This window comes from Triturus cristatus, chromosome 8 (assembly GCF_964204655.1).
Source record: "Triturus cristatus chromosome 8, aTriCri1.1, whole genome shotgun sequence".
In the NCBI taxonomy this organism is placed as follows: domain Eukaryota; kingdom Metazoa; phylum Chordata; class Amphibia; order Caudata; family Salamandridae; genus Triturus; species Triturus cristatus.
Window position 1 is genome coordinate 1,268,082,116 of NC_140591.1, and position 21,958 is coordinate 1,268,104,073.

The following is a 21,958-nucleotide window of genomic DNA, read 5'->3' on the forward strand; positions in this document are numbered from 1 at the left end:
CCACCTGTGGTTTGTGCCAGTCTTAATTTGGCTTTGGCCAGTTGTGGGCCCCACTCCATTCTGTCAGTCAAGGTGATGCCCAGATATTCAAATACAGTGACCCTGTCAAGTACTATACCATTCAAGGAAGGATTGGAACGTCTGGTCTTAGGAGGATTACAGACCATAAATTTAGTTTTTTGTGTATTAATCTCCAATCCCCTTGTGTGGCAGAAGTTGGCGAAACTGTCCAGGGCACGTTGGATACCCATAGGCGATTTAGATAGCAGAAGAGTGTCATCTGCAAACATTAATGCAACCACCTGGTCATTGAGTAGTTTTGGGGCATCGATGTCTTTAACCTCTTTGAGGTGAGTAATGAGTGCATTCACAAAGAGACAGAACAGAATGGGGGCCAAAACACAGCCCTGTCTAACTCCTCTCGAGACTGGAAATCTGGATGTTAGAGCACCCCGTTTGCCACTCCTAACTTGTGCAAAATTGTCCATGTGAAGTCGCCTAATGATATTAAGAAGATTAGCGGGGACCCCCATGTCCTCCATCACTGCCCATAGAATATGACGAGGTACCAAGTCAAAGGCAGATTTGAGATCTACAAAAATTAGGTAGAGGCTGCCACCCTCTACTCTAACGGTTTTCCAATATAGAAGTAGAAGCCTGAGTAGCTGATCTACCGTAGATATCTTATCCCTAAAACCTGCCTGATAACAACTGAGAATCGAATGGTCAGCCATCCAAGTCTGAAGCCGATCGAGTATTATACGTGAGTAGAGTTTCTGGCTAACATCGATCAGACTGATCGGACGATAATTGACCGGAAGTAAGGGAGAACCCTTTTTGAAAACTGGAATGATCTCAGCTCCCACCCTGGTGTCCGGAATTTTAGCTCCCATAATTATGGCATTAAAAAGGTAGCAAAGGTACCGGACCCATATCGCCACTTGGTCCTTGTAAAGGTCTCCAGGGATGTTATCGAGCCCGGGCGCCTTGCTGGCAGGGAGCCTTTTTATGGCAGATTCAACCTCTAAAAGAGTAACTCTAAAATGAGAGGCTTCAGTAAGTGTGTGAAAGTGGCTAGGTGAAGAGCATATTGATATGGTCTCAACGTTCTGGGGCAAGGGATGGGAGGAGAAATTGGGAGTAGGGTTGGGGACAGTTGGAGAGGAGTACAAAAGTTGGTAATGCTCAATCCATTTCTCTGGGGCAATATTAGGGTCGTCTGCTTTGCGGCCTGCCCCACTTCCATTTCTGATTAGTAACCAGAATTCCCTCTTGTCCCGATTCCCAAGTGCAGATTTTATAGCATCCCATTTACTGTTGTCCCAGTTCTGTTTAGCCTCCTTTAACACTGACTTATAATGCAATCTCTTTTGCCTAATCAGTGGTCTATTCATAGATTTAATAGCAACCAAAAATGCCCCCTTTGCAGTCTTGCAATTACAATCAAATCAGGTAGAAAGTTGTTTGGGCTTTCCTGGTTTGGCAAATGAAGGATTTGATGTATCAGCAAGAGCGGACACTAAGCCCAAGTGGATATAATAAATCTGTTGGGTAAACCCATCATAGCACTGGTCTGAATAAGCAATTAGTTTTGAGAGTGCCTGATAAACAGCTTGGTATAAAATGGTCATTTTGTCGGGAGATCTTTTGACCGTAGGCCATTTAAGCCTTCTTCTGTCATTTGAAAGAAGAGGGGTACCACGAGTAATGGCTCTTTCCTCTGTACCTAGGCCCATCTCTGGGAAACTTAAATCAAGAGCAAGGGCATCATGGTCACTGTCGTGGCGAGGAAGGACCTTAAAGTCTATTACCCTAGGCCAGGTCCTAGTCTCTACCAGAACATAATCAATACGAGAGGACTGGCCAGGACGGTTAAAAGTTGATCTACCCTCCAAGTCTGATAGAGAGCTACCGTTACAAGCTCTCAAAGAGTGTACCAGAGTGATAGAATTCAACCGAAGGGCAAGAGGTGTCCAGGACTTAATCGGTGGAACTTGGAGGTCAGTAATAGACCAGAGTGAGTCCTCCTTCAGTGGTAATAGACTCTGCAAAGCCAGGCAAGGGTTCGTACTGGCAGTTAACGTCTCCAGCATCAATCAAAATAGTCTCGCCCTGTACTGTTGGAATACATTTATCTAGGGTGTCCAGTAGTGGCGATTCTTTACCAGATTGAGTAGGCCGAGAATATACATTAATAAGAGTCAAAGTAATTTTAGAGGGAAACGAGAGTCTAACGCACTGTATGTCAGGGGAAGAGATATCTACATGAGACACAGTACAGCCTAAGTGAGAACCAATTAGGATAGACATGCCCCCAAAAGGTCTTCCCCTCTCGGCAGTTGAAGTCAGATTATTAACAGATAGAAAGCCCATCCTGGAAAAATGCTCCTTGAGCCAAGTCTCCTGGAGCATACAAACGTCAAACTGATCGATAAAGGAGCCCCAGTCTGGAAGTTCCATCTTGTTACGAAGCCCCGCTACATTCCATGACAGAAAGGAGAGTTTGTTAGCAATTGCCAGTGATTCAGGGCCATTGATTTTTGGGGAACTTAACTCCACAGATGCCGGGGGAGGAGGAGTACTAGCCTTGTCGTTCACTAGATTAATAGAACCCTTCGCCAATTGGGATCCTTTAACAGAGGAAGATAAAAAATGAGGGTGACCCCCCTAAAGCATCGGGCCTACTTAGGTCAGTATTTGGAAAAATAGCAGTAGAGTCCCCGTCATTATCCAATGTGCCCAAATAGTGGGTAACTGGTGACAGAACGACTGACCTGATAAGTCAATCCACATCTTCCAGTGGAGCATAGCGATTTGATACAGGTAAATTGAAAAGAGTAGTATGGTGTTGCAGATTCAGAGGTAGGGACTGTGGCGGCGGGACGCGACCTTCAGGATTAAGTAGAGGGAAGGGGGCACCCGTCCTCCGAGGACAAGGATAAAAAAATCAAGGGTGAGAGCAAAAATTTTCGAGGATGAATCCCTTAATATTGGATGTTGCATTAATATACTTCGGATGATTGCAGGAGATCTCAAATTTATGATCACACAATCCCCAGGAAGAGACTTGTGTGTAGGGCCCACCCAAGCCACCCGCCTGACCATCAGAATGTCGTCCGCCTTGCTGTAAGGGAATTGCTTGTTTTTGGCCAGCCAGAACAAACTCTTGTTACGAAGTTCCAAATGAGATTCTCTATTACCATGGTTCAATTCGTGCAAGCCTGCCAGTATTAATACATAAGGAGCAGCTTCCGGAGGTAGATTGATTGTGGGAGGACGGGTTAGTGGGAGCAGATGACTAACCCCCCAACATTCCCTAAAGAAGATGGCAGAAGGCTATTAAAATTATCAACTACATGTCTGGATGGTATTGCGTCTTGCCTTGCTATTTGAGGAACAGTAGGATGGATATTATTATGTGAGGTATAAGAAAATGGACCAACCATTCCCTGGCCATCAGTTAAATTAGAAACATTTTTATTATTACTGGGGGCTGCGGGATTTTAAAAAGGTCGATCTAGGGTCAAAATAGGGGCTACGTGAGGCTGCCGAATTGAAGGTGAGATTGAGTTCTGTATGGGAGAAACCCCAAGATTTGGGGTAGGGTCTGGAATGGTAGGCCTACATTCCTGGTGTGGGAGGACCAGTGGTGTATTATTAATAAACGTGCTATTTTGGAGTTTGAGTAAAACGGGGGCAATCTTTTCCCTTACCATATGTCGGCACTGAGCAAGTAGATCCGTAAGGAGGGCATGAGCCCAGGGAAGATAGGACTGAGATTGGGGAGATTTACAGAGAGTGGGCGTAGAACCTTGCTCGGGTCTCCCTCTGAGCTTCTTTCCTTTGGATCTCCCCCGGGCAGCTAGTTTTTCCTTCCTTGGTTTGATAATAGACCCCTCAGTTATATGCACAGAATTTATAGGTGTAGGAGAATCAGAAACAATTAGAACCACATTTTGACCACAGTTCAAATCAATGGAATTAGCACAGTCATTCGAGAGAGATTGTTTAGAATGAAAACATTCCGGAGTAATGGAAAGACGCCTCTCAGTCTGTTCAATTTCGGAGGTAACAACTCCGATCAGTCAATAGAAGTAGGGAGAGCTGGAGTGGGAGGATGCGACTTTGGGCCAGAGCGCTTTGCTGCACATGCACGTTTCCCCTGTGTACGGGAGCGGGGGGCTTTGGAGGCCATCACAACCAAGTGCAACAATGCCTACTAGAAAAAGGAATCTGTACCTTATGCGTGGTTAGCAGAAGTATAACCGGGAATGCAGGCTCTAGAGCGGTGGCCCAGGCCGGGCTTCTCCGGTCAGTGACGGGCAAGGACGGGCCCGCCCTTGGCCTGCACGCGTCCCGCGCAGCGGGAGGCGCTCGTCGTTTTTATGGGACTCTGATGCCCACTGTTGGCGCTCGGGGCGTGTCGCAAAACCCCCAGGAAGTGTGGTTCGTCACAAGGCCGTTCCCCTCACGGCTATTGCACTGGGTGTGCGCAAGTTTGAGCTGGACTGCAGGGGGAATAGAAACTGTGGCTACTTGGAAAAGTTCCAGCTGTTCCCCTCACGGCGTGAGCAAGTGGTTGTTTGGCGCATCCCGCACAGCGGGACGCGCGTCGTTTTTATGGGACTCTGACGCCCACTGTTGGCGCTCGGCGCGTGTCGCACAGCCCCCTGGGAAGTGTAGTTCGTCACAAGGCCGTTCCCCTCACGGCTATTGCACTGGGTGTGCGCAAGTTTGAGCTGGACTGCAGGGGGAATAGAAACTGAGGCTACTTGGAAAAGGTCCAGCCGTTCCCCTCACGGCATGAGCAAGTGGTTGTTTGGCGTGTCCCCGTATTACCAAACAGCGCCCTGTACAAAGCTAACGGGGGGCACTGGCTCTTCCTGGCACTGACGGGTGCAGGACAGGCCTGCCCTTAGCCCGGGATCTGTTCGGGCGCGGCCCGCGCTGCGAGAGTCGACAAAACATTTTATAGCGCGAAACGTGGGAGAAACAGTAACCAACACCGCCTTCTCCTGGGTAACTGAACTGTGGGACTTCAAGTCCCTGCAGCAATTATGGCATCAAAAGCATCTCCTATCTCTGTTAAAAAAGGAGCAGAGAAATATGTTCAGAAAGTGATTACTCAAGAGCACACAACTTTTCACAAGAGCAGGCCGAGATTAATAAAAAAAAAAATCAAAAAATTGCAATTGGGTTCCATAGTTTCCATCTTGCTCATTATACAAGAACTGGGGTGTGAATGGTTCCAATGGTAAGACTCCGGAATACTCTCATCAAAGAAATGCCACTGTGCTGTGGAACCTGCCAATACTTTAACTACAGAGTTCACAGCTAGTATATTTTGCAAAGTAGGAAAGACAGGATTAAATGTCAAGCCTCATAGTGTCATGGCTAAAACTTTCCTACTGTACCATGTTTGAAGGCGGAGGTTGGTTCTTTGTATCTGCCTACTTCAGTGAATTGCACAGCTTGTTGAGTGATCTTTGTCAAGGATTTTTATAGCAGTCACTTTCTTAACAGAGCCTGTTTCTAAGCACTCCTAGGGGCATATGTACGAGGAACTGGCGGAGTGAGTTGTTAGCCGTCATGGCTTAACGCCTAACTCCGCCACTTCTGAAACGCAAAGCTGCACCGTACTTACAAGGATATGGTGCAGCCTTGTGTTTTCCCTTGAGCTGATGCTACACTTAGCAGTGTAGCGCCAATGCAGGCACCCTTGTACCATAGTGTAAGGGTGTCTGTGTGCAGTAGAGGATTGTTTATGTGTAGGAAGGTGTCCCTTCCTGCCCATAAACAATCCTAAAATGTCATTTTGTCACTTTTAGGTTTGCTACTTCATGGAGCACACATGAAAGTCATTTTAACAGATTTTTTGTGTACAGGAAATGGGACCCCCCCCCCCCCCCTTACCACCCCTTTCATGCTAACCATAGAGTGAAAGGGGGCCTTATTTACAAGGCAGTGTTAAGCCACGGTACGTGGCTTAACACTGCCTTGTAAATAAGGCTAAGCCCCTATCGCCACCACAACGTTGGAAAAAGTGACGTTGTGGTGGTGATAGGGGCTTGTACATATGCCCCCTATTGTTTATAAATAAGAGACTAAAAGGATAAGGACATTTGAGGAAAATGGAAGGCTTAAGATCCTATTTCATTCCAATTCAATAATCAAATTACGTTCTTTGAGCGTTTGACTTCCTAAAGGTAGTGATAGCAAGCGGGTAAGGCTTAACCCAGGGTGCGGCAGAGGGTTAGTGACTCAGAAACAGCATGTCACAGCAATGTAACATGTATTTCTCTTCTACAGACTAGCGACTTAATTTAGAGGGCAGTATGGAATGAAACCTTCAGGATAACGCCACGACTATCTATCCAAACCGAGAAAATACTTAGCCTCCCCACCCTGCTGGCATAAATGGGACCCTCGGCCATGCTACAGACCATACTTTATAGCCCCATGTCAAATGTTTGTACGTGCCCATGGCTAGGCAGTTTAGACTGGAGCAGGCAGCAGAAGGACTGAGGCAAGCCCAGGGCAAAGGGGCACCAGCACTGCAGCCAAGGAAAAGGCAGGGTAGTGGGCAGACGGAGGCACACCTCTGTATTCTATAAAATGATATGCAGTCTAGCCCAGCATACTGCGCATGACCCAATGCTGACGTGATGACGTCCAACGAAGCATCACACTGGCGTCCACTGACATGACATATGTGCCTGGTGGTGACAAACAGAACAATATAAAGACACAAGGAGCTCAGACATCTGACTTTATTCATCCACACTACCAACCGAGGGATAGCCTGCAGCATGCAAGTAGGCAAAAATAAGTGCTGGTGGGTATTTATTTTCGTCTCACAAGCAGACAGACGCTGTGAATAATTGATCATAATGGTTCATGTTTTCCCACCTAAATATGATAGTTGCATTTTTGTGCAAAACTCGCTTAGTTGGATTTTGTTAAGTTGGTGATATAAAAAAAATGTGGAAATCCTAGAAATATTTTTTTCTAAGGAAAACCCCACAATACCTTTTCTGCTGCAAAAGTTGTTTTAAAAGTAATGTTTTTGCAGAATAATAACACCACATGCAAAGTTTTGCGAAGCTGACAAGTTGTAAAACTTAGTTGGTGCAATTATAATTTAGCGCACCCCTACAAAAAGGCCAAAATTGAGTGAACTATTTTCCTAATGGCCAACAATTGCTGATTCATTTCACTGGCCATTGACAAGCTCGGAAAATGCTTTATTAGAAGAGTAGTCCTTTAAGAAGCAAAGGTGATACAAAAATGCATTTTAATGTGGAGAACACGTAATACTGCTTCGGAATCGAAAGTGTTCAGCAGGCACGTGCGTTAAACGGCGCGTGCTGATGGTGGAAAGTTTAAAAATATAGTCACTGGGACATTTTTTAAACCATTTTCGTTGAAGAGTTCCTTGCCTAAGACCACGGTGAACATTAACCCCGATTTCTGTTTGCAAAAAGAGATAAGAATCGTAGTGTGTGCAGTACTGCATGTGTCCCCTGGGTAAACACGCCAAGCTTTGGACTCGTGTACCACTGCCAAACACTGGGACGTGATCGTTGACTTGATCGGGTTTTATGCTATTTCCGGTCCTTGCAGCTGTTTCACCCTGTCCTACATGGAGAAGGAGGTCACAAGCTAGAGGTACCACCACCACAGCATTAAGATGTGCGATCATCATGGCTGTAATAGGGGTCACTTATAAAAGCCCATTTTCCATACTACATAACTGCTTATAATTTTACAAGCAGTTGAAATTATGTTTTTTTACATGGTGTAGCCATCCACCAAAAACCATGTCGTGATTGTTCCATCGTGTAACTAATTATCACCTTACAAAAGTCCCCAAATGGCTTTTCCTTTCCACATTTTGTTCCTTCAGCCCAACTCCTGCATCCCCTGCTTCCTTTAGAGCTCTTTGGATGTTGGCTTTCTAAACCTTTGCCAAGCAGCCACCCAGTGCACATGGTGGAAGAAGGCCTGAAAGTTTTTCTAGTGTTCAAGCACACCATGTAAACCATGGCAGTCCTAGACAAGAAAAATGCTCAAATGTGTTGGGTTAAAAATAAACTCCCAGTGTGCCAGTGACATTAGTATTTTTGTTTTACTATTTCCTTTGGGGGCCGTAAATCAAAAAAGAAGCAAAAAATCCACCATGCTGCCATTGCATGGCAGGTGGACTATTACTATTTTTTTTTTTAACCAAAGAGGCTCCTGCCATGGAAGTGGGGCCCATTTTGTTGATTCCAATGGAAATCTATAAATAGGGCAAGCTGGCAGAGGCAGCGCCCCTGCCCACTTCAATTTGGCATTGACATGTGAGGAACCCACATTTTATTCCAATGTATTCTATATTTTTACTTTTTCTTCCCCTAAATTCAAGCCATTTTAATTCAGTTGTTATAGGCCCAACTGCTATTAACCCTTTCTCTGACCTTCAAGCCTATTTTTGAGAATAACTGCATATTTCAACAAACGTCTTGTACCATCTATGTCTGGAGTTAACTCTGGGATCTCTGAACTAGGGACATACCTCTCTGAATAATGATCTGGATATTAGGAGGTCCTGCAGGGAATAAAACCTATCCTAGCAGATCCACATCTGAAATGTCACTTCCTTTATGTTTACCACTCTCAATAAAGGAAGATTGTTATCAGTCAATTGTTGGGCAAAGGATGTCATAGCTGGATTCTAAATCTAGAAAAATGAGACTAGAAATTCCGTTTTGCTACCACATTGTCAGCCCACAAACACTAGGACCTCATGTTGGACTGCTTCCTACTCCAGTAGAAAAAAGCGATCCTGACCAGGAAGAAGTTCGTTAGAGCAGGGAGGCCGTTTGTTTTCTATCTGATTTTATTTTAAATGCCCCAGCACCAATCTCAAGCAACTGGATAAGTGTATCATCAATGTTGAAAACGCCGATACCTCAAAAGTAATGCTGAAACTCACGGTGCAGTCTTTTGGCTATGTACAGTTCAGTTTCCAATCGGCTAACAATTTTTTAAGCAACCTTGAATTTTAATTCATATTTCCGCTGGTTCTAACGAACGAACTCAAAGGACTATGTACTAATTTAAAGGTTTTCCTTTTCTTGTGTAATATCTGCGGATGAGCTTCAGCCTTCCACTATAATCAAGTGACTTAAATCTACAAAAAGCCTTTATCTCTATGAATTCTGAAAAGACCTTTTTTATGAAAACTTTGTCCTGAAGACGGTGCACCGGAACGCCGTGTCGACTGTTTTGAGTTTTCTTGTTATTTATTTTAAAGTGCCAACATAGAAGTCTATAAACATTGTAACTTCTCGGATGAGAGATGTTTTTAACTATGTATTTTTTTCATGTTTTTATAAAATAAATTCCACATTTATATACTGGTTATTTCCTCAATGTACCTTATTGATATATTTACTGCATACTGATGTTTTTAACGATACTGGATGTATAGTCATGCTGCATTTTTGATTAGGGACCTTTGGTTTTTTCTACTGTGCTACCCTGTTCCATTTCTCAGAATTAGGGTATCTCACTCTTTTTTAGACACTGCTTCCTACTCCTCCATTTGGATGATTGGTATTCAGACCTAATCAGCTATCTCTCCTGCAATACTGCTTTGTCCAGCTTTACACCACAACACGCTCTGTTGGTATCTCTCATGATAGTCAGAAGAGATGATGGATCCAATTACATGCACACTACCAGGTTGTGATGATCCAGCCTAACACTGGTGCTTGGCCTTTATTCAAGAATTTATTTGCACCAACTAATTAATAGTCCAACTATGAAGCAAGGGTTCATGAAGGCTTGATGTGCACGCAGCTGTCCCTGAATAGTTGCTTCATGTGTCCTCACATGATGAAATAGCAGGGCTTGAGTCCCATGTTTTGGAAGAAACACCCCATCGAAATGTGGCTTCTCTGAAATCCGAGGACTGCAAGTAATTCGTCTGATACTCTTTTGTACTGGATAACACACTATTCTGTGTCAGTCAAGCACAGACCTTCTCAGTGTCCTGGAATGATTGACTGAAATGAAAGTGAATCATCCAGACAAGGATACTTAATAATACTCCCTTCGCATCCACATGAATGATAGTAGGTTCCAAGATCTTCATAAGCATCACTGAGACCATACAGCAGGAATTATAAACTGACAATGATGCTCCACATGGTGAAACAGAGACATGTTCAGCTACCGGGATATATATTACGATGTGGAGATACAGCTCTTGTAAGTCTTTTGCTATCAGCCACTTCAATAATTTGGCTAGTGGAATAATTTTATTGAAATATGGAACTGGAATTTAATCTGATGAGCTGATTGTGAGAAAGCACAAACAAAGCCTTCTATGTTTTCTGCATCATGAAGACGATTGTATAGATCTTAGATCATTTCTTGTGTTGCAGAGAGGTATGAATTGTGGAACCAACCCAATAATGATGAATTTCACGAGGTTTTCTGTTGTCATTTTTAAGCGTAACTATATTATAACTGCATTTTAAAGTGGATTTCCGATGTTTTTCTAAACATACGTTAAGCTGAAGCTAACCATAACTTCACCTTAACTGTGGCTTTTTAGGTGAATTTTCGAGTTTTGATGATATACTAAATCCAACTTCTATGAAAGAAATCCCTTTCACTATGTGCACGGTCTTTGGCTGTGTGAAGAAGGGTCTCGACGTGAGCAGAGGCACGCTTGTTTATGGAATAATGTGGGTGATTATCAAAAGAAATTTTGGGATTTTTTTTCCTTCAATAAACCACACACAAAGTGTAGTGGCAAACAGCCATTTAAAACGGTAAACTAATTTTGTTACTGTGTTTTTTTCTCTAGTGGTCTGCCATCATCTATTTTCTATTTCTGGTATTTTATTTGCTGCACCACACATTAGTTTAGCATTATAAGCAACACAATGCAAAGGTGCTGAGGTATCCACTTATTCTCCAGGAAATGGTTTGGATGTTTCTGTGACCCAACAGGTGTTTTTGTCTTCTTTTAGGTCTCGCCTACGCAGCACTTGCGCTGTCTCTTCGAGACATGCTGTATTCAGGATATGCGCATAAAGCTGCGCCCACTTTCAGCCCATCTTTGTAATTGGCTCCTGTCCCTGCCCTTTGTAAATGGTGGCTTTTCATTGGTCAATAGACTTAGTAGTCCCTCCTTAGCACAGCGTTGTCGCTTCTTGTAACCTCTTAGGAGGACACCCCCTTTTACATGTGTTGTTACTCCCTAGGTTTTCATTACAGCCTTAGAGCACTTTTTTCTTAAAGGGCTTCAGGCAGGACACAGGCTTGGTCCAAGGCAAAGCTGGCAGTGGTTACTTTACTCACTAGCACATCTCACATTTATATGAGACCTTCTATAAATTTCCCTTCATCAGCTCCACACAGAGTACAACCTAATCTGGAATTAATATAATCATTCTTTTGTCACATTTCAAAGCTACTAATTGTATATATGGACATAACTATTTGAATGTACTCGTGGTACTGTCTTGCATGCAATGCATTATGGGTAAGGTGGATTTACCATATCTACTGCAGTGTGCAATACCATATGTGGCCAAAAGAGGTCCCATTGGACCTCTTTTAGCCACATATGGTACTGCACCCTGAAACATGGCTAGGTAAGAAACATTGTCATTTATAATGCCAATAACTCCAACTTTACAGGGTGCAGTACCATATGTGGCTAAAAGAGGTCCCATGGTATTGCACACTGCAACATGGCTCGATAAAAACTTTGTCATTTATAATTCCAATAACTCCAACTCTAACCAATGCGAAACCGGTTGCAGTGTTATGCAAATATAATAACTTTACTGCACATAAAAAGCAACAGTGAAAAACATTGTTATTTTAAACGCCAACAGCTCTAACTTTAACTTATTGAATTGCAAATGCTTGTTTTCAAATTCTTATTCCTGCTTCCATAATTGCCAACATTTGAAATAAAAATCCCGGGACATTTTGCAGCACAGGGCTGCTGCAAACAGAAAGTTTGTTGCGTACCTGTATGTAATAAAGAGGAACAGTTTCTGCAACAATATTACCCAGGACAGCATCCAACTTGCTGGGACTATCCCTGCAAAAACGGGGCAGATGGCAACTATGTTCTTCGCCTTCAGGTGCCTTCTATTAGTTAAAGTACTAAAGCAGCTCTATTGAGTGCTCAACTTAAGGTTGCAGAGTTTGCATGTTACCCACTAACGTTTGATTTTTTTCACCCTGGGGGATGTAAACAATTCCCAAACAATAAAATCTTTGTTTGTGTTTTTTCTTGTTCCATAGTCTCCCCTGTGCCAATACTACTTCTTCATCTCTCGAAGAACTCTAAGACTTAAGAACTTTTGCTTCAGCTCTGTTTGATACGATTCAAATGTAAAATGCTGCTTTGACTCTAGGTGGCAAATATTAAGGCCTCCTACACTTTGCACAATAGTGGATGTGTTTCCTTTTGCTTAGAAACAGGCCCTTTTTAATCAATCAGTCATTATTTGTAGAATGGTGCTATTCACCAGTGAGGGTATCCAGGCGCTAGATTGCTGGGTCAGTCAAAAATCCAGGTCTTGAGTCTCTTTCTGAATTCCGCCAGTGAGGATGATGTCCGGAGGTGGAGTGGAAGGCCGTTCCAGGACTTGGCTGCGAGGTAGGAGAAGGAACGGCCTCTACTGTGGCTTCGGCGGCAGTGTCTGTGCAAGGGCGAGGGAGGCGGAGCTAAAGTCTCTGGATGGTTAATGGAAGTTCAGGCAGGGGGTTGATGAATGCTGGTCCTAGGTCATGGAGGGCTTTGTAGGTGTGTTTGTGTCAACATCTTAAATTGACATCTTTTCTGGCCAGTGGAGGTTCCTGAGGTGTGGGGTGATGCAGGTCCATTTGGGCAGGTTGAGGATGATTCTGGCTGCTGGGTTCTGTATCGTCTGGAGTCTCCTCATGAGTTGGGTGATGGTTCCTACGTACAGTGCCTTGCCATAGTCCAGCCGGCTGGTGACTAGAGCTTGGGTGACAGTTTGCCTCGTGCTGATGGTGAGCCATCTGAAGATTCTTCTGAGCTTGCGGAAAGTGTGGAAGCAGGCAAAGGAGACTGCGTTGATCTGTTTCATGGCGAGCTTGCTGTCCAGGATGATGCAAGGTTGAGGGTGTGGTTTGTAGGTGTGGGAATAGGTTCGAGTTCTGAGGGCCACCAGGTGTCGTTCCAAGGGGAGGCATAGTTCCCAAAGATCAGCACTTCGGTCTCTACAGTGTTGAGCGTCAGGCAGTTGGTATTCATCCAGTTGGCAGTATTCTTCATGCAGTTGTGGAAGTTGGTCCTTGTGGTGGTGGGGTCTGCTGGATGAGCTGGGTGTCTTTGACACAGGATAAGATGTTGAGATCGTGGGGCTCTGATGATGTCGGCAAGAGGTATCATGTAGGGTTAGAGGAGGGTGGGCTGAGAGATGAACCTTGAATGATGCTGCAGATGGTGCTCTTGGGTTCGCAGGCGAAGGGAAGTAGGTGGATTCTTTACGTTTGTCCCGTGAGGAATAATGGGATCAATCTGAGGGTGTCTCCATGGATCCTGATGTGGTGTAGTCTCATGATGAGGGTTTTGTGGGATATGAATGAATGAGTATTGTATTTGTAGAGTGAAACGGTCGCTCCCAAAGGAGCATCTTGGCACTAAGCAGATAAGAATAGAGTTAGCAATAACTGAAATAGGGGAAGAGCCAAACATTACCGGATGAGTGAGTGGCACAATGAATCAGAGGATGTGAAGATCCAGGGTTTCAGAGGTTTCCTAAAAGGGGTTCGGAATCAATAAATCTCAGCTGTTTAGTGAGTTGATTCCAGGCCCTTGTCCCCCGTACCGCAAGAGATTTGCCACCTTTGGTCTTGCACCTAAAGGAAGGAGGTTTGAGATGGTTGGCAGATGAGGATCTCAAGGTCTGAGAGGTAGTGTAATGGATGAATCTGGAATCTAGATATTTGGGCATTACTACTCTATAGGCTCTAAAAGTAAGCAAGGGAATTTTGAATAGAACCCTCTTATGTATTGGGAGCCAATGGAAGACCATAATGGCAGCTGAGGTGGAGGAATGGGCGGCAGTTTCAGCACAAGCCTAGCGGCTGCATATTAAACAACCTGCAGCATTTGAAGAATCTGTTTAGTTGTTCCTGCATATAGTCTATTGCACTAGTCCAGTCTGGATGCAATTAATGCAAAGGCCACTGGTTTTCTTGCTGCAAAAGGGTGGTAGTCCAAAAACATTTTTCGCAATATGGTGTCAAACTCTGCATAGAGGTTGTGGCGGTTTAGGGCTGCCAATTCTCCCCTGGGAAGGAGGGTGTGGATGTCATCAGTGGCGGCAATCAGTGTGGTATCAGTGCTGTGGTTGGCACAGAAACCGGATTGAGAGGCATCAAGCAGGTTGCTTCTCTTCAGGTGTTTGGTGAGCTGCCAGTTGATGGTCTTCTCGAGGACTTTGGTGAGGAAAGGGAGCGCCGAGATGGAATAGTAGCTCTAGAGTTTGCTAGGGTCAGCTGAGGTTTTTTTGAGACATAGGTCTGACTTCTGCATTTTTCCATGTGTTCGGAAAGGTTGCTGTGGTGAGGGATGCGTAGAGAATGGTGGTGAGTTGGCGACTGATATCCTTGCTTCCAAGGTTAAAGAGGCAGTGGGGGCAGGGGATCCGTGGGTGCTCCCAAGTGGATGGAATTCATTATGGCTGTTGTGTTCTGTGTGGTGAGTTGTTCCCAGTGTGAGAAAGTGGGTTTCTGTTGCAGTAAACCCCCCCCCCTTTTTTTGTTGCCAGACTACTGATGCTCTTTGACTTGATGCGCTCTGGGGCCCTGCCAATCAGGACCCCAGGGCCTGTGTTCTTTCCCCAAAACAAAACCCAATTGGCATCTCTGGCCACATGTCAGCCCCTGGTAAATGGTACCATAGGTATCCAGGGCACTGTGACCAGAGAAGGCCCCTAAGGACTGCAGCACTTATTGTGCCACCCTTAGAGGCCTGACACGCACACACTGCCTTTGCAGGCTGAGTGTCATTCCTGGGCCCTGTAAGTGCTGTGCTGCCATTAAGAGTATATGGTGCTGGGAGGTTGCATTACGAACTCCACAGCACCATAATGGCTACAATGAAGACTGGGAAGTTTGGTATCAAACTTCTCAGCACATTAAACCCACACAGATGCCAGTGTCGGATTTAATGTAAAATGCACCACAGAGGGCATCTTAGAGATGCCCTCTGAAAAACGTACAAATACCAGTGACCTGACTAAATGGCTGCGCAGGCTGCCACCACCAGACATGTTTCTGGACCCCTGGGTCGAGAGCCTGCTGCTCTCGGGGGCCTAAAACAATGCACATCCTGGGATGAGGTGCCAAGCCTCCTCCCCCAGGATGGGCAGGGTTCACGAAGGAGAAGCTTCAAAGTCATGCCGCCTTTGTGAGCCTCTCAAGACCATTTGCTGCTTTCAGCAACTGGTCCCCACTGGTTCTACCCTCCACTTTGGGTGGGAGAACTGGAGGGAAAAACAAGTGAGGAAGAGAGGTGTGTCTACCTCTGCCAACTCCACCCCTAAAGTGGGGGAGGCGAGGTGAAGCACAACCTCGAGTCCCCGCCATCTTGAGGATGGGGGGACCCAGCCAACCAGGGACAGGTTCCTGCCCCCCTCCCACTGGAGAGTAGCAGAATAGGGGGTGTACCCACCCCAGGGAAGGGACCCATTGGTCCCTGCTCTTTACCTACCTGTAACGCCCCTAAATTTTGTATTTAGGGCCACCCTGAACCTTCCTTCCTCAGATCCAGCAGCCACAAGAAAAAGAAGAGAAGAAGAAGGACGAGAAGCCGTGCAGAACCAACAAGAGGACGACGCCCACTGACTTGGCCCCAGCCCTACAGGCCTGTCTCCCCCTCGAACCTGCTCCTGCAAAACCCCGGCATGTCCAGCGGACAGCAACCTCAAAAACCCCGGAGGACCTACCTGCCTTCACTTTCCAAGCTGTTTCTCCCGTGAACACAGTACGTGCTTGAACTGCAGCTTCTGGTGCCAGCCAGGACCCGCGAATCCAGCCCACTCTGCACCTGCCGAACCCGGCCCGAGCTCAAGTGGAAAAATACCACGAGGACGTCCCCCCGGAGATCCTGACCCGAGATCCGGTGACCCCTGACCTGCCTCAAGCCTCCTGACGACGCCTGCAGCCTCAATCCAGAGGACCTCCCATACCGCGACCAGAGCGGGTAAGAAAATCCGATGTCCCAAGGCACCCCTGCACCCGACACCCCACAGCCTTATGTGTCCAGCCCAGCGGTGCCTAACCAACCCTCAACATCCCAACTTACCCCTCGAAGTGGTGGTCACTTCTGGAAGATCTTCGTCCCCGAGCCTGCAGTGGTTCTTTGTCCCGGAGAATCTCCATTGAAATCAACAGGGCACCCGACCTCAAAACAGCACCCTGCACCCAGCTGCCCTAGTGCCGCTGAGGATGCCCCTTTTGTGCTAACCTGGTCCCCAACTTGCCCTGAGCTTAACCCTAGGAGCTTTCCTCCCACAACCCCGTGGCCTGCTTGCCAGCCGCCACCAACCGGAGCCCCCCTATCCTCCATAGGATAACATTGGGCCTCAACATTCTGCACCCGGCCGCCCTAGTGCCACTGGGGGTGCAACAACAGTGCATCACTGACCCTGGGAGACCCCAGAGTCTAACCCCAGAACCCTAATTCAAAAGACCGATTACCTACCTGGAAACCGATAACCTCTTTTTCCTCATAGAATAACATTGACCCTTTTTCTCCCAAAATGTGACTTTTGAAAACTAAGAATATTCCTTAAAAATCGCACAAATAACCTAACCGAATTTTCTCAACTGTTTGCAGGAAAGGTCCCAGTGCTGAACCCAGCTGTCCAGCACTGAGTAAGAAAAGTAAATAAAAAGTAACTTACCTGTGAATTGAATTTCCTTCCATAGGATAACATTGGGGGTTCTTTGTGAAAAAGTTTCAGTGTCAACTTTTGAAATACAAGAATATTCTTTAAAAATCGTACAAACTACAAAAACGTAATAATATACCTGTTTTAAGTAGATGTCCCAGTGCTGGATCTAGGAGTCCAGCACTGCATTACAAAAGTAACGCAAAAGTAACTTACCTGCTAAGTGAATTTCCTCCCATAGGATAACATTGGTGATTCATTGTGAAAAAGTTTCTAAGTGTCAGCTTTTGAAATACAATAATATTCTTTAAATATCGTACCTCTAACTAAAACGCATTTACTCACCTGTTTTCAGGAAATGTCCCAGGGCTGAATCTAGGATCCAACCCTGTGTTAGTAAAAGTAATCTGAAAAGTAATTAACTGCATTTTACTTATAAAGCCCATTCATTTGAATGTACTATACCTGCAATGTGTTGCAAACTGCTTACTTAAAACTGTAACCAAAACCAGTACAAGTTATACTGCAATTTTGAACTGTGTTCATACAAGTAATTTACTACTGCAAAGTATTGATATGCTTACCTGTACCAGACTTGCTTGGTTCTAGAAATAAAACATAAGTATATTTTTTATACAAAAACAATTGGCCTAGAGTTCAGTTCTTGAGTGTGTGAATTCATTTGCTGACTGAGTTTGTACATCAAATGCCTAACACTGTCCTCTGATACTGCCTGCTGCTCGACCAAGCTACCACTTTAGAGAGTAAGGTTCTATCTAACATTAACGTCCGCCAAACCTCTGGAGACCCTTGGACTCTATACACACTGTACCTCACTTTGGTGCAGTATATGTAGAGCCAGTTTCTTACACCATGCCGTGAGTGGCTGGTTGGGGGTGGCGTCCGCTGGAGTGAGGGGGCTGTAGAGGTCAGTGAGTTGGCACTCGAAATTCCTGTAGATGGTGGATATCTTGTTGTGGAAATGGTTCACCAGATCGTCGTAGAGTTCTTGTGAAGGGGCGACCGTTTTCTCAGTGGCTGTTGGAGCAGGAAAATTCTCTGACGATGCTGAAGAGTTCTTTGGTGTGGTTGGCACTTGCTTCGATGTGGTTTGCTAGAGGGTCTTCTTTTGCGTCTTAGAAGCGTTGGTGGTGTTAATTGAAGGCAGATTTGAAGGTGGCTCGGTCTATGGGGTCTCCACTGGTGCAATATCTTCTCTTCAGTTACTTGCAGCTGCGTCTCATTGCCCTGAGTTCTGGGGTGTACCAGATGGCTTGTTTGGTGGATCTGCAGGTTTTGGCTGGTTTGATGGGGGCCAAATTTAGCAGCCAATTCAAAGTGCAATAGTGTGATATGTGCAAACAAGATGGTACAAAATAGAGAAGGGATGCCAAATCTAGTTCTGGTTTCAAATATCAGTTATATAGTAGCGAAGGAAATCCACAAAATTATGTTTTGAATAGGCAGGTTCAAAAATTGCTTTAGTGCAGATTATATAACAAATATAATATAGCTGGAACTAACGGACCCTAAGTCTATTTTTCATGAAATATGTCCACACCAAACTGATGCTATTTTAGGTATCCGAGTGTCCCCTACATCTGGTGCTTTTTCTGCTTCGGGTGGGATTCCCCAGCCTACACCTTCCACAATCCAGGTTTTACAACCACCTATCATCACCTCAGCCCCACCTGAGTGGTTCTATGGGGCCCTAAAGAAGTATGCAGTCTTCATGAGTCAGTGTTATTTACATTTCCTGTGTAAACCGCTATATTTCCAAGATGAGCAATCCAAAGCTGTTTTTGTACTGTTCTATTTAGTTGGTAACGCAGCAATGTATTCCATTCCACTGATAGAAAAAAATTAGCCTGTACTATACTAATTTGATACCTTCAGCAAGGAGATACGAACACTTTTTGATAGAAAGGCACATGCGGTGTCCTTAGATAAGGAATTATTAACTCTCAAACATGGATCTCTGGATCGCCTCACCCACATTACCATATTTAATAGGCATGTGGTGGAAACTTAATGGCAAGAGGAAAAAAGAGAGTCTATGTTCTATCAGGGTCAACAGGGGAGTTGAATACAGTGTTGGCCCAGGTCATCAATCTCCCCACTGACTGCAAAGAGTAGTTTGCACTCAGTGTCCAACTAGATGCCCGGTTAACTTAAAGAAAAAGTGACAGAAAGAAGACAGTCTCACGAATATTGTTTGTATGACCCAGTAAGGCTTCCGTTGAAGATACAGCGAGAACGTCTGGTATGGAACCCATGCAACCGGAGGGGGGGGGGGGGGGGGGGTGGAATAGTACAAGGTCCCTTATCTTCATAAAAGAGAGAGAGAGCCGTAGAAAATGCAAGTTGTGTTTATACTATGGTCGTAGTAGTCATTTCATAAGAAGTTGTATGTCAAGGGCAAATGCCCCAGAAACCAAGACTGCGGTGTCAAATCAGGCAGTGGTCACGGCAGATCAACTGAAACATTCTCCAGAGTCGGAAAACTGAAGCTCTTGGGTATGCTAGAGGTTCCATACCCGAGAGTAAGCATAGTAGAAACCTCAGCCCAATTGGCAAACACTTTGCAAAACACAGATGTATATCGGATTTTTCTGGTAGAGCTCATACTCCCCAATTTCAGACAGTGCAAGTATCGGAATTACTTGATTTCAGAGCTACTTGAAATTTTGTAGATCAGGCTTTTTCCAATCAAATGCACCTTCCAGTGGAAAGAAAGACAATACCTGTGCCAATAAATTTCATGGATGGTTCCGCCCTAACTTTGGGACCCATATGCTACCATATGCAGGAACTAACTATGAACATTGGCACCACCCATGCGGAAACTAATACATTTGATATCATTGATGCACCACAGTTTATGTTAATTTTAAGGATGCCGTGGCTAACTCTCCACAACCCATTGGAGCATTGGTCCACGCGCTCGATAGAGTTAACCATAAGTTACTGTAAGCAGCACTGCTGTCCAGATGAGATTCCTTAGAAGTCAGGAATAGGTGGACCTGCTAAATTATTAGAACATGGTAGTGTGCCTTCATAAACTTTTTGTGTAAACCCCCTCCCCGAATGTTTTGCCATTTATAAGGTAGTATTTGATCAAGAAACAAGCCAGTCAACTTCCCCCACATCGCGACTATGATTGCTGCATAGACATAATCCCTGGTGCCGTCATTCCATGTAGTTGCATTAGACGCTCAGTGAACCAGAGACGGAACATCTGAAGCGCTGTATAGAGCAAAACTTAGCATCCAGATTTATTTGACCTTCCCAGTCTCCTCTCCTCTCTTATTTTCGTCCCCAAGAGGGGACTCGCATTCCTCTATAGACTATTGGGCCATAAACAAAGTAACAGTAAAAAACTTTACCCATTACTGTTGATTCCTGTCCTTCTGCATCAGGTTAAAAAGTCAGTAATTTTCACTAAACTGGATCTCTGAGGACTGTACCATCTAGTCAAAGTCCAGCGAATGGATGATGTTTTACTTGGCTATCTAGATGTTTTCTACATCGTCTATATTGATGATGTTCTTATACATTTAAATACAGTACAAGAACACATAGAACATATGCGGGCGGTCTTGCCCCATCTTCAGCTACATCATTTGTACTCCAAACATGAGAAGTGCTGATTTCACATTCCCAAGAATGAGTTTTTGGGTTACATAATAAGTCCAGAAGGAATCTAAATGCAAAATAGCAAGGTTAAGGCAATCGCTGAGTGGCCAGCACCTACAAATGTGAAACGTTTGCAGAGCTTTTTAGGCTTTGCAAATGTCTACAGAAGATTTAGAAAACATTTTTCCACCTAAGTCCATCCGTTAACTAGGCTACTTCGTAATGGGGTCCATTTTCAGTGGCTCCCAGAAACCCACCAAGCCTGTGAGGAGTTAAAAACACGGTTTGTGGGGGCACAAATACGATATCTATCCAGCTATCGCCACACCGTTTAGTCTGGAAGTGGACACTTCCAGCTCATCATTAAGCACTGCATTCTCCCAAAGACATCCTGAGACAGGACATATACATCATGTGACATACTTCTCTCAAAAACTGACTCCTTGTGGGTTAAACTAATTAATCAATCAACCAGGTGGCTTGTAAAGCACAACTACTCACCCATAAGGGTCTCAAGGTGCTGTGGGGCTGCTGGTCCATTGAAGGCGCTGTGGTTCAGGTCTTGAGGTCCTGAGTTGAGGCAGTGATGGTGATTGCCTGAGGTGGAGAGGCAGGGTGTTCCAGGTCTTTGCTGCGAGGCAGGAGAAGGATCTTCATGTGGTCTTGTGGATATGTGGGATGGTAGTTGGGTGGAGAGGAGGTCTCTGGTGGATGCATGGAATGCGTGGAGGTGGTTGAGTAGGGCTTCAGCATATGCCACAAGGAATTATTAGCAAGAAAAAGAGTGGTTGAAAAATAGCGCTATTACTTCATGGGGCTAGGCATGCCATTGAAATATTTACAGATCTTAGGAATCTACAATTCTTGAAATCAGCCCATGCTCTTACTCTGCGCACATTGCTCTAGCCTTTATTCTTCTCAGATTTTGATTTTACTATAGCCTAGAGGCCGGGAGTATACAAATGGCAAGGTAGATGCCTTATCACAGTCCTACGACACACAAGGAGGAAAACCAGAAAGAGAGCCTCCACTCATTTTCCAAGAAAGTGTCACATTGTCCAAAGTAGCAGAACCCCAGATAGTTGTTGTAAACAAAGATTTCCTGAGTGACCTTGCAGCCCGACTAAAACTCATGCACTTAAGTGAGTGGCTAAAAGAAGATGAGACTCATTCAGAAAATAAAGGATTATGGTATCATGGCCACATTATTTATGTGCCATTCACCGATCTCCAAATCTAAGTCATACAGTGGGCACATGATCTAGATCTGGCGGGCCACCTGGGAGTCACAGAAAGCAATGTCCTTTATAACCAGAAATTTATGGTGGCATACCATTTGTTCTGATGTAGAATGATACGTGAGCACCAGCCCCACC

The 21,958-nt window shown here is 44.9% G+C and overlaps 1 protein-coding gene across 1 annotated transcript in view; it reads right to left on the reverse strand.

Moving 5' to 3' along the window:
- The window catches only part of LOC146805699 (uncharacterized), a 65,505-nt gene extending 44,244 nt beyond the window's left edge, over positions 1–21,261 (reverse strand). Inside the window, exon 1 of the mRNA XM_085622983.1 lies at positions 21,084–21,261. Within this exon, the coding sequence (XP_085479109.1) occupies positions 21,084–21,122 (39 nt within the window). The 5' untranslated portion in view covers positions 21,123–21,261. The remainder of the gene's footprint in view (positions 1–21,083) is intronic.
- Positions 21,262–21,958: the final 697 nt, after the last annotated feature.